This window comes from Sparus aurata, chromosome 11 (assembly GCF_900880675.1).
Source record: "Sparus aurata chromosome 11, fSpaAur1.1, whole genome shotgun sequence".
Taxonomy (NCBI): Eukaryota; Metazoa; Chordata; class Actinopteri; order Spariformes; family Sparidae; genus Sparus; species Sparus aurata.
The window spans coordinates 4,135,548-4,148,233 of record NC_044197.1 but is presented as its reverse complement, the minus strand read 5'-3'; the positions used below and the strand labels follow the sequence as shown (position 1 = coordinate 4,148,233).

General features: G+C 42.2%; 2 protein-coding genes across 4 annotated transcripts; both read right to left on the bottom strand.

The window, feature by feature from the left end:
• Nucleotides 1-587: 587 nt before the first annotated feature.
• med8 (mediator complex subunit 8) lies at nt 588-5,304 on the bottom strand. Of its 3 annotated transcripts, none has more exons than XM_030434475.1 (7): nt 5,192-5,304; nt 4,734-4,855; nt 3,445-3,589; nt 3,211-3,351; nt 2,535-2,622; nt 2,182-2,442; nt 588-1,030 (listed from the first exon to the last, which is right to left on the bottom strand). In XM_030434475.1, the coding sequence occupies exons 1-7, from the start codon at nt 5,195-5,197 to the stop codon at nt 960-962; spliced, it is 834 nt and encodes a 277-aa protein (XP_030290335.1). In that variant the 5' UTR covers nt 5,198-5,304; the 3' UTR covers nt 588-959. The 3 variants fall into 3 exon arrangements, with proteins under 3 accessions (XP_030290335.1, XP_030290336.1, XP_030290337.1); XM_030434476.1 differs by having other exon boundaries at nt 2,203-2,442; XM_030434477.1 differs by having other exon boundaries at nt 2,245-2,442.
• A 1,028-nt stretch (nt 5,305-6,332) lies between these two features.
• aldh9a1a.1 (aldehyde dehydrogenase 9 family, member A1a, tandem duplicate 1) lies at nt 6,333-11,876 on the bottom strand. Its single transcript, XM_030433073.1, has 12 exons — nt 11,764-11,876; nt 11,377-11,537; nt 9,995-10,140; nt 9,516-9,645; nt 9,275-9,409; nt 8,649-8,845; nt 8,272-8,412; nt 7,971-8,159; nt 7,716-7,803; nt 7,388-7,529; nt 6,979-7,091; nt 6,333-6,878 (listed from the first exon to the last, which is right to left on the bottom strand). The coding sequence occupies exons 2-12, from the start codon at nt 11,516-11,518 to the stop codon at nt 6,784-6,786; spliced, it is 1,518 nt and encodes a 505-aa protein (XP_030288933.1). The 5' UTR covers nt 11,519-11,537; nt 11,764-11,876; the 3' UTR covers nt 6,333-6,783.
• Between the last annotated feature and the right edge of the window lie 810 nt (nt 11,877-12,686).

Below are 12,686 nucleotides of genomic sequence, written 5' to 3'. Positions count from 1 at the left end.
GGTCAGCCATGGGCCTGCATGCTGTGACAGCAGCACGGTCACTGTGCTGTGCAGCAGGACAGGGATTGGAGTGGACAGAGAGAGCCGGCGTGGAGAGAGGCCCCCCTCACACGTCAGCACCGATACTTTCTCATTTGCCCCCTTAAACACTTTGACATTATCAGGCCACACAGAGCAACGTCCACCCTCATTATTCTCACCTTTGCTACTGCAGCCAAATGGGCAAAGAGAAGCAAGAGGAGAAGAAACCGGCAGAAATACTGAACACATCAGATCGTGGTGCACGTCTGAGATGTTGGGATGGTCATTTGATGGGCTGTCCTGTCATACTGGGGATGTTCAATTACACCAAGGTTACAGACCTGACAATACAGAGCGACAGAAACACTTGATTGTCAGAAAATAACAACTGGCGCTGCTGGGAAACAGCATCGCAGTTTACTTCTCAAGGATTAAAAAATGAGGAAAATTATCTTGAAAATCAGCAGGAGTCTTACTTTCCTCAAGTACAAAGAGTCTTAATTGTAATAATATCCAAGAGTTCATCATTCACACACTAATTTAGGTATATGAAACAGACAACTAAGTTTTCTTTTAAACACATATTTTATTGAAAAACAATCAGAGAATAATTCAAAGTAGAAGCTGTTATAATCCCATGAATGATGACGCACTGCCATCTAGTGGCTCAAACACTGAAGCTCAGATGTTTTATCCAAAAAGAAAACATGTAACCTGACACAAATATTTCAACTTTTTGTTTTAGATCATGAAGTGGAAAACAAGAATGTCGGTGAAACAGATTGAGAGCAGAGAAATAACTTCGTAGAAGTTGGGCAATTCCATGAAAATAATGGCTTCATGTAAAAGATCACAAAGGTTGTAAATGTTGTTTCCTGAGGTGAGTCTCTGAAATGAAACAAATGATGAATGATGGAATAAAAAAAAAAAAGAGGAGCTCATCGGTTGTAAGGATGCATTGAACCTGACGCAGACTTGATGTTTGTCTTGATGCTGCTTGGCATTTTTCCTGAGAGAGAAAAATAGGGAGAGAAAATGTTACTTAACACAAAAATACAGATTCTCATTACAAGCTGTTTAAGTAAACAGTAAGAAATCAACAACGATGACCTGCATATCGGCAGCAAAATCTCAAAGAACAATACGTGAATGAAATGTAAACAAAAGGGTGATGTCATTTAAATTGGTATGAATATATATTTAGCATAGCTCAGCACATGTCTGGGCTCATGTTATGATACTCTGCACAAAATGAGAGAATAGTTGATGTTGAACTTTACATTTCCGATTCACCAAGAATGGTCCCATGAAAGTTGAGTTCATGTCAGACAGCAGCAGCATCAATACTTCATGCAGGATGTCACATAAACATTCTCTCTAACTCTGATGGGTCTAACAAATAATATTTTACTCAAAGTCTATCCATGAGTGAAAGGGTTTGAAAATATGATGTAAAATGTTTTGGGTATTTTTGGTGTGTGAATGATTCATACATACCAACAGTTTTGGAATCAGAATAAACCTTTTTGTTAAACAATAAAATGTTTTGTTACCAGAAATCTGAAATCTCTCTGGGTCAGTTTTTATAGGCGTTGTCTCATCTGCATTGTCAAAATCAGTTAAGTATTCAGTACTTAAGAAATAAATACTCGCTCTGGCCAAACTCTGACTCACGATTCCACCGTTATCTTTCTGCAACAAATCACCTCTTTTTTGAGATTTTGGAGCGAAACTTCTAGAGCAAGTCTGTGTTTGATTAAATGTTGTTTCTTTAATGCTGTCAGACACTTACAATAACAACCTCAGCCTGTCAAGTGTTACCGGACGTAACCTTGTTGGCTGGCCCAAAGGATCATGTTGCAGCCACTGCAGTCGTGCAGCTGCCAGCTGAGGCAATCCACTGAACAGATTCCAAAAAACCTTTTGGTAAATATGAATCATTTCTACACCGACGCATGTAAATACATGGGCTAGGTTTGAAAATACTGGAAATTCAATTTTACGACCTTGTCGACCTCAAACTCACTCACATCCTAAAGCAAAGAAAAACATGAATTCATAGAACAAATATTCTAACACATGAACGGGGAGATGAAGAGCAGCAAGGGCGTAACATCACCACAGCAACAAACACTGTGAGCAGTCAGGTGGAATACTAACCCAGCTCTCCAGGTCTCCTACCTGGCTGCCCTTGCTGCTGTGGAGCCACAGGTCCTCCCATACCTGCTTGTTGGCCTGAGCCACCGCCGATGGTGACCTGCTGTAAGGTTGGACCTCCACTCATCATGGGCCCTTGTCCTGGATGTCCAGGGGCCACTGGACCTGGAGGCCTACATTTAGAGAGCCCCTTTCCAAATGCAACAGCTCCGACCAGAGCGTTAGTGTCAGCAGGGTTGAAGGACGGCTTGTTCTGTCGTATCGCTGCAAAAACATACAACTCACAAAACTCAGGATATTTATATTTAGAAAATCATCTTGAGATGAATTATCAGGACAGTGGGAGTGGAACATACCTGCGCTCTCTCCGTCTCTGTCGTCACGAGGGTTGTTAAGCTTCTCCAGCAGATTGGAACACAGTTTATTCAATGTCTGGATCTGTTTCTGTTGATAGAAATATAACCAGAGGATTTGAACAATACAATAGAGCTGCATGCAATGAAAGGAAATTTACTATATAACACACACACACACACACACACACCAAAATGACTACATATTTTTGTTTAGGAGTCAGACATGTTTGCAAGTATTCAAATTATCAATTAAACGCTGCTTCTCTTGCAAGAGGGCAGCAGAAATACTAGCTGGAATAACTAAACTTATCATTCTTAATCTATTCATGTACATATAGGATGCAGTTCTTGAGTCAAGTGTGTGTATGACACCAGATTGGTCCATTAGGTGTCACCTTCGTGTTTTGGGTCACTTACAGTTTTAAGGCAGCGAAGCTAAATTAATGCTGGATTGTGTTACTGGTGAAATGTTAGACATTATCAAGTGGTGCTACGACAAGCATGTTAATTATCAGCCGTCTTTACAGCCTCTCAGTGGCTTTAAGTTCACGCTTTGCTTTGTACTGATATGTCATGACCTCCTGCTCAAACAAGCATCACTTACAAAGTAAACACCAGTTAACTGTTGCAGCTAACATACAAGGTATAAAACCACTCCATACAATAACTAACTGACCTGTGCCACCTCCGGGCCGATGCGCGCTGCCTCTGTACTCAGCTGTTTCTCCTGCTCCTCCACCTCTGGATCAGGCTTGGTCCGCAGGTAGTCTGGTACGATCTCATGACTGAACACTGGGACACGCTGCTCTGTGAGTTTCTGTGAGGGGAAACAAGCAAAAGAAATGAATGAACAGGTCAGAGAGAACACCTACGAGAAGCAGACACATCAATCAGTGGCTTTGATACTCACTGCTAAATCGTCATCTCGGTCTGGAGACAGAAGCAGCGGTATTATGACCTGGTTGCGAAAAGATGGTGTCTTCTCGTTCTTGAGCAGTTTATTGATAGTGTTCAGCTGACCGGACAGAAGAGCGAAGTTGTCCAAAACAGAAGGCCTGAATCACACAAAGACATCACAGCATCTGAGAGAAAATAACACTCACAACCATCTTTAAAACACAAATCTGTAAATCTTAAAAACTAAACACCGGAGCATCTGGTGTCACACGAGTCAAGTTGCCAATTATTTGAAAAGTGTAGACACATGTCAGAATATCTTAGTAGTTGGTGTGTCCCCCTTTTGCTTTAATCACAGCGTGCACTCGAGCTGGCATGGACTTCACAAGTTTGTGTGGAAACCCTGCTGACTCGTGTTGTCCCAGCATGAACTGACAGTGCTATGGCAAAGCTTCAAGTGTGTTTGGAGTCATATCCTGCTGCAGTGTGAGGTCAGGTAAAATCACGGCGAGACAAAATGGTTATAAGAAGGGACGCATGATATATAGAGATGATGGAAAATTCACATCATCGCTTATTGGCATATAATGAAATTATAGCCGATAAAAAGAACCGATAATAAAAAGCCAAATTGCTTTAGTTGACTGATCAAATGCAGCATTTACACACAGTATGTGGCGGTGTGCAGCTTTGAAGTTGGTTTTCCAGCTGCCAAGAAACACTTAGAAGAAGAGTAACAACAATGCTGTTGTTGCGTTCATGACATAGAGCTGCTGCACCTGTGTGGAGCCACGTAAGGTAGACAAGAGCCACAATAAATAAATGTCATCACTGGAGTGGACGTTGTTTTCCAAGTTCAGAAGAAGACAACACAACTAACTTCCAATACGTATTCCATAATTGTTCAGAGAGGAGGGAAACTGCTACATCTGAGACTTTTTACCCTCAGGGATGAATAAACTACAGGTGATGAACTTATTTTTAAAATACAATAATGTGAAATTATTATCGGGTTAGCAGGTAATTATCAGTTATCGGTATCGGTTGAAAAAAATCCATATCGTGCATCCCTATTTCTAAGGGGACAGCGCATGAAAACCCAAAATGCCTCTCTGAGAATGTATTATATCCAAAGCACGATCAGGCAGACCCAAAGTTACTCCACCTTTAGTAATTCCAAATTTACAAACAACTGCAAAAAGGTGGAACATGAAGTCTGGATGTAGTTAGAGCTGCTATGACTAAGAGTTGATATATATACAATTTCCCCATTAGTGCTCTTGAATAAGACAGTCTACTCACCATGTTAATCGCTCGTATTCATTTTCCAACTTGTAAATGAAGCTGTGAAGAGCGTTTTTGACGTGCGCCACCCGAGAGGCGAGAGACTCCACCGCAGCCTCCAACTGCTTCTCCTCTCGTTGCTGAAAGAGACAAAACGAAAAGGCTGTCTCAGAAACAAACAAACAGTCTTAACAACAGTCTGCGGGAGTCACAAGTCGTTCAAGTTAATAATACTTACACTTTACACTCAGGTTGACTTCGGTGTTGTTTTGAAGTAGCTCACCCAGCTAGCTAAACAAGAGCTAACCCAGCTAGCTAAAAACGAACCAACAAGGCTAGCTGTTAGCGTTACCCAGCTAACATCGGCTAAAGTTACTGCTAGTTATACACACAAGAAGCACCGTATATACAAGTAAAACATACCAGTAGATATTATAACAAAGTGTGCAAAATATGAGTGTTATAAATGACATTACCTGCATTGTTGAACAGCGAGCTAACAAGATGTTCCTCCGAATAAATCAAGGCTGAAACACTTCCGGTTCACGACAGGTCGTCAAAGTAAAAGCACGTTATAACTTCACGGAAGTGTAAAACTACTTCGGAAAATACATCCAAAAACAATAATCTCAGACTTTTTAGCATCTGTGTTTTGCTGATAGAAATGACAGCTCGCAGAGATACAAAGCATGGCCAAAAGAAGTTCAGTAATACAGCAAGAAAGGATTCTGACAGCAGCCTGCTTTTCTACATGATTTAAAATAAACTAAATATGACACTGTGGTTCAGAAGGTGCACCTTTCTTGGCTAGTAATGGGCATTAAGTGCTTAGAAATATTAAACTTATGTCAAATCATGCCCAGTATCAGCTGATGAGAAGGAATACAAGTGCATATTTTAATTTCAACGACACAGATGTCTTGAAAATGTTAGGATAAAGGTTGAGCATGAACACAGATTGTTTTTGAGAGAAAGTGATTTGCACTTAAATTTGGCCCTAACAGTGAGGTAATCCTTTTTGTTTAGCAATACATGCCTTGTATCGGCAACTACGGCTGCAACCAATAATTCTTTGTCGATTAATCTTTAGATTTGTGTCTCATTTAATCAATTAGTTGTTGGCCAATAAAGTTTTATACTGAGTTGAAAAATGTTGATCGGTGCTTCCCAAACCCGAGAGGATGCCCTTAAATATCTTGTTTTGTCCACAACTCAAAGATATTCAGTTTACTGTCATAGAGGAGGTAAGTAACAAGAGAATATTCACATTTAAGGAGGTCAAATCTTTAAAAAGTACACAAGAATACTTTCCCAAAATAGTTGGAGAATATGATAGGCAACAACTTATCAATTAAATGTGCGTCTCAGTTTGGAACATCTGCACCATCCCTTTTCATCAGTTACAATACAACAGGTATTATTACTACAGGAAGTTTAACATGTGGCGGTAATGAAATGACACATAATATCATATTGGCAACAATCAATTTGAAGATGATCAGTTACTGAATATTTGTAAAAATGTGGATATTTTGCATGCACTTATTACTTGTGTTTGTTTGTTGTAACACTATCACTTGCTTTATTCAGAAACAACAAGTGACCAGGAACACAAGCTTTGTATCGAAAACACTTTATTTCAATAAAAAGGAGTTAGTTGTTCCAATAGTGTCTTCCAGTAAGGCATGTAGTATAAAAATCTGACAGCAATCATTAGTTATTTTCTTCCAATGCTGATTCACAGTCCACTATAGTGTTAATCCAATCAAGGCTCTTGGTTCTGACACACACACACACACACACACACACACACACACACACACACACACACACACACACAGAGTTTGTATTCAATGAATTGCTTCGTACTAAAGTAGGCTCAGTTGTTGGGCAAAGAAAGGAGAGAACAGAAGAAGCAGGTGTGTCTCTCTAAGTACCCTGGTATGATGCAGACAGAGCAAAGAACAGAGTGTTGCATGTACTCATGCCTGGTGCATAATTCCTGACTGTAGGGAGAAGTTAAGTGTCTTAGTCACAATTCTGCAAGTGGTGTAAACTTAAGAGGAGTTCAGAAGTAGTTCTCGACGTCGCCCATTTCAACAACCACAGTCTTCAGCTGGGAGTAGTACTCGATTGTCACCTGGCCGTTCTCTCTGCCAAAGCCTGGTAAAGCACCGCAGAGGTCATGTCAATAAAGAGAATCCAACTCATTCACTGCAATTACACTATACTATGAATGTGATTCCTTTGCATTCTGTCCTACCTGAATTCTTGTATCCTCCAAACGGCACCTCCACAGGGCTGATGTTGTAGTTGTTGATGAAGCAGGTCCCTGCCTCCAGGTTTTCAGCCACCCGATGGGCTCGAGAAATGTCCCTGCAGGTAGACGAAAGATTTCAGATTTTAAACACAAAACAAAGTCTCAATGGTTTGTATGTAACTAAACAGTTAAAATGCTTGTGATCTGCCTTCCAGCCTAAGAGACAAATATTGCGTAATGAATTCCATTTTGTAACTCCTCATTTTCTTATTGGCTGCTTTGTGTAAACCCTGAACTGCAGCCACACAGTAAACTCATTATCTTCAAGAGCAAACCTTCAGCACTAAAAATCCGTGGTTGCAACAGACTGCTGAGTAATGACAAGTGTGCTCCCTGTATGTCCTCTGCTGACCTGGTGAAGACTCCAGAGGCCAATCCAAAGGTGGTGTTGTTGGCCCGTTGAATCACTTCTTCCTCCGCGTCGAAAGGCAGCACAGACATGACGGGGCCGAAAATCTCCTCCTTCACGCAGGTCATGTCATCTTTGCAGTTATCTGTGCCGAGAGAAAGGACTGGATGTAATATGTGGTGCATACACAAAACATGCAGGTGGTGTAAAAAACTGACTGGGAACAGTTCACCCAGAAATGAAATGGGTGCAAGGGTGTTAAAAGGGTCTAGAGTCTACTTTTCATTGATGGCTGAACTTTTCCTTTAAGAGCTGGTATATCATCACTTACCAAGTACACATGGTGACATGTAGTACCCTCCTTTCAATTTGGGGTCACTGGGGACAAAAGGCTCTCCTCCACAGAGCACATTGGCTCCCTGTAAAAAAGAGACAGTTGTCAAATCAGAACCACGACTACTCCATGTTACTGCTTTGAGGTGTAGTAAAATTCCTGGAGCTGAGATCTCCACAGTGGCTTCATCATCTTGCAGGGACCATTAACGTTTTCTCTAACCTATTGATCAGATAAGTCTAATAAACACACCTCCGTCTTGGCCTGGTTGACATATCTCAGTGCCTTCTCCAGCTGTGGTTTGCTGATAAGCGCCCCCATTCGAGTGCCGTCCAGCAGAGGGTCGCCCACAGCGATGGCCTTGGTCCTCTTCACCACCTCTTCCAGGAACTTGGGCAGAATCTCTCTTTGCACAAACACTCTGGTCCCATTGCAGCAAACCTAAACAACGTAAAGAGAAACTTGAAGCTGTCAGAGCTGACAAAGAATGTATGGGGGTCAGGTTCAGATTGACATCACACAACACAACATGCTAGTGATTCAACTGTCTCACCTGTCCCTGTGTCAGGAAGTTGGCCATCAGTGCTCCCCTCACTGCGTTCTCCAGCTCACAGTCTTTGAAGATGAGGAGGGGAGATTTCCCTCCAAGCTCCAGGGTCACCTGCTTCACCCCCTTAGCAGACATTTCCATGACCTGAGTGCAAACAGGAAACACAGGGACAACTGAAACCTTGTATAGCAGTTACAAAATGTTATTACAAACTGGATTTACTTGACGTTACAGCAATACATTATTGCTACAATTTTTTATATACTTCACCTACTACTTGTGGTTGGAAGGGAGGTCATCTGGGCTTGTATGATGCCCATGTTCTCTTCAGGTAATTTAACATTGTGTTAAAAATCATGGCACTGTGTTGGTTTCTGTACCTTTTTGCCTGTTGGCACGCTGCCAGTGAAGGAGACTTTGGCGACCATCGGGTGTTGGCAGAGCAAGGTTCCGGTCTCTGCTCCGCCTTGCACCACACAGAAGAGCCCATCGGGGACCCCCGCCTCTTTGTAGATCTCAGCCAGAATGACGGCCGTCACAGGGGTCATTGGAGAGGGCTTAAACACCATGGCATTACCTGAACACAACAGTGCAAGTTATTGTAACTGTTATCACAGATCTTAAAATAATGTGGTGATACACATTGGTTTTTTCTCCTTATGTTGCTCTTATAAAAAAGGATCATGGTGTCATATAAACCCTCGCGTTTCTCCACATTCAAAATGAACCTCTTTTTGTCCATGGTGTCAAATATCCTCTGACCTCTGGCTGACTTCAGAGCTGGTCTTTTGTTTTGAAAATTGGGTGATCCACGATGCTGTTCCTGTGTCTGACTTCCTGCCTGGCTCATTCTGCTTTGTGCAGCTCGATTCATTGTATTATATTTGGATCAGAGCTGAGAGCTGCTTCTAGAACGCTTATGAAACACATTGTGCCTCGCCTGGCGTGATCAAGAGCATTGTCTAGAACAGACACGCCTGGTGGAGTCTGGCGGTTATAAACTCACCACATGCCAGAGCAGGAGCAGACTTCCACGATGCGATCTGGAAGGGGTAATTGAATGCACCAATTCCCACACACACACCAAGGGCCTCCCTCCTGGTGTAAGCAAACGCTCCACCAGGAAGCTGGACGTGCTGGCCTTTAGTGAACAAAACACAATGCAACTTGACACTTCACTAACTTTTAGAAACATTTTGGACAATCGCACTTTTTTAGGACATAAACAAAACTATGAGTGCCCCCACCTGCTAGTGTACCAGCCAGACCAGCGTAGTACTCAATGCACTGCCAGGCAATATCAATATCCACCAGTGCTTCTGTGATGGACTTGCCATTGTTGATCACTTCCAGCTTTGCAATCTTCTCCCTTCTTTCCTATTAATATTGGAAAAACAGAAAGTTGAAAATGCTTAATTTGATAGGAACATGTAAAATCATACTGTGTCGCAATTTTAGATTATGTAACGATAGCAACAGTCTTGAGGGTAAAAGGTCCTCGCCCACATGACAAAGAAGCGACACACAAAAGTTTTTTTTTTTGTGCAAATGTAGGCCAGCAGCAGAGGGAGGGGTGAGGGGAGAGTTTGTGCTTTTAATGAGTAACTAGTGTCTGACTGAGTGCTTAGATCAGTCAGCTCCAATTTACGTTGTGCAACACTGAAATCAGACTGGCTAGTTCCCAGTTATGCAGGGAAGCGCTGACGCAACAGCTTGACCGTCTCACCCTGATAATGCGAGCGGCCTCGAGCATCACCCGAGCTCTCTCCATGCCTGCCATCTTGCTCCATTTACGGTAGGCACTGTGGGCACTCTTTATGGACTCATCCACCTCCTCAGAACCACAGGGTACCATCTGACACAAGACACGGCCTGCAGGGAACAAGATAGACTGGTTATACGCTGGCTGAGCTCTGAGACCCAACACACCAATGACACAGTATTATTAATCAGGGTATATGCACAAATTGTCGAATCTAATACCTTTTTAAATCCCTTTCCATACATCTTAAGACCTCATCGCCACTATATACAACATATTTTTAAATAGGCGGGTTGGCAACAAAGCAAGAGAGAATTAACTGAGTGACTAACCCAATGCAAGATTGATTAGAAAGAAACCATTAGAAGCCAGTATTTGACCAAAAAACACATTTGACAAAACTAAAAATGAAAAGTATTAAAATTTGGTGAGCTTCAGGAGCGTCACGCGACGTAGGAACTCTCTCACAAAGACCCAGTGGTGGAAAAAGTATTAAAATATTTAACTCAAGTCAAAAGTAGCAAAACAACAATGTAAAACTTCTGCATTCAAAATCCTACTTAGTAAAACATTATCATCTAAAAATATCTAAAGTAAAACACTTTCTGTAGAAAACTGGCCCTTTGACTGGAATATCATTAGATTATTAATATTGCATCAATTCTGTTGTAGCTGCAATTACTTTATAAACTATTAGGTAGTTTGATCCAGTGGTTCCCAACCTCGGGGTCGGGCCCCTTCAAAGGTTCTCAGGATAAATCTGAGAGGTGCTGAGATTATTGATGGAGGAGAAAATAACGAGAAAAGTTCTGCTACACAAATTTGCAGTATTTTTCCAGAAGTTAACTCAAATCTTGGCTTTTTTGTGTGGGAATATTCCAGAGTTGTACCTCTAAGAGCCTCAGATATTATTTACGTTAAACTATGTGAGGACTAAAAGGGAAAATGTCTGGTAACAACTCATGGCAATGATTACATTCAGACAAACTTAACCTACTTTGATAAATAATTATATTGAAAACAAGATTTAAAAAAGGCATTTAAGATTTATCAACACTTTTTAAGACCCTGTTAATGATTACTATACGAATCACACCAGTTTAATAACCGTAACGGGAAAGTTTATGCAATCATTCCACCTTAAATACCAAAGTTTCCTCATCCACGTCTGAAGCAAAAAATAAGGGAGGATTCAGTTGCATAACAACGTGTCCTCATGCTGACCCCGCTGCACAGATGTACCACTGACCTACGAACCTTTAAACGGGTCTGGATCATTTATGTCTTTAATAATAGTTAACATAAGGTTTTAAATACGGAACCAGACTTGGGTGTGTTGTGTTTACCAGTCGCAGGTTCGAACACGGGCTCTGCGCCTTTCTCCTGCCGAGGTTTGACTCGCTGTCCGCCCCAGTAATTCAGATAATCTGTGACCACCAATGTTCCGGTGGAGGCTCCGGGCATGGTGTCGAGGATAGACTGGGCCATTGTGAGAGAGGTAGTGGACCTGCAGGGACACAAAGAATGACAAGAAAGTGAATTAAACCTGGTTTGCAGACGTGTTGACTCGACTGCACGAGCGCACCGTTATGAGAGTTAACCGTTAGCTCGAACATAACTGCTCAACGGCAGCTTGCTTAGCTAAACTAGCATGAGGAGAAAAAAGCAGCGCACGAGAGCATAAATCGAGTTAAATACAGTGGAAAATAGAGGAAATGTGGTGTCAAACTTACCGGTGAAGCTTCAGCAGACGGACTGAATGTACCGGCTGGACGGTCCAGCCCCGCCTCCCGCCGCCGGCTGGACGGTCCAGCCCCGCCTCCCGCCGCCGGCTGGACGGTCCAGCCCCGCCTCCCGCCGCCGGCTGGACGGTCAAGCCCTGCCCTCACGGAATCACCCCCAAAGTTAGTCCACCCCGGCGAAACTGGAGAAAGGACAAATTCTGTTGGAAAGTGATGTCTGTGAGTGAAGAGAGAGAGAGATATCCTACGCGACAGTAGCGTTAGCATTTTAGCCTAAGCGGAGGCAGGAAGTAACGGTCACTATGGGACCTTAACTCGGAAAAGGCTGCATGTAAGTGAACGGGAGTCAAAGTTTTATTTCATGATCCGATTGAATTGTGCAATGAGAAAAAAATATGACCTCTACCTGTTTAAAACATCATGTTTCACGCCGAGAAATCAGCAGTTTGCAGTTTGTTGTAAAACTATTGTAAAATAAAATTTAGAAGAATCCGTAACCAGAAAGACTACAAGTCGCGTAGGTGACGTCACACACCAAATGCCGCCCTTTCCCATGTCAGTTGGTGACGTATTTTTTGTGGGACACCCGATTTGTAGTCCGTAGAGCGGTCTTCACACAAAATACATTCTTCCGTTGCTGCTTTACGACAAACTGCTGATTTCTCGGCATGAAGCGTGATGTTTTAAACAGGTAGAGGCTAAATGTTTTTCAATAGTCATTGCAGATGCTAATTTATTAAAAACATGTAAATATCTATCCATATGTAATGCCCCTCAACCACTGCGAGTGGTTCGCGTTTGCTTGGTCAAATCCGCCGCACCTTTGTTTTTTTCAGAACACCTTTCAGAACATTAACACTAACAAGAGCTGCTGGTAGTGAATTTGGGCCAGTCTCACAATCAGACCCATGAAA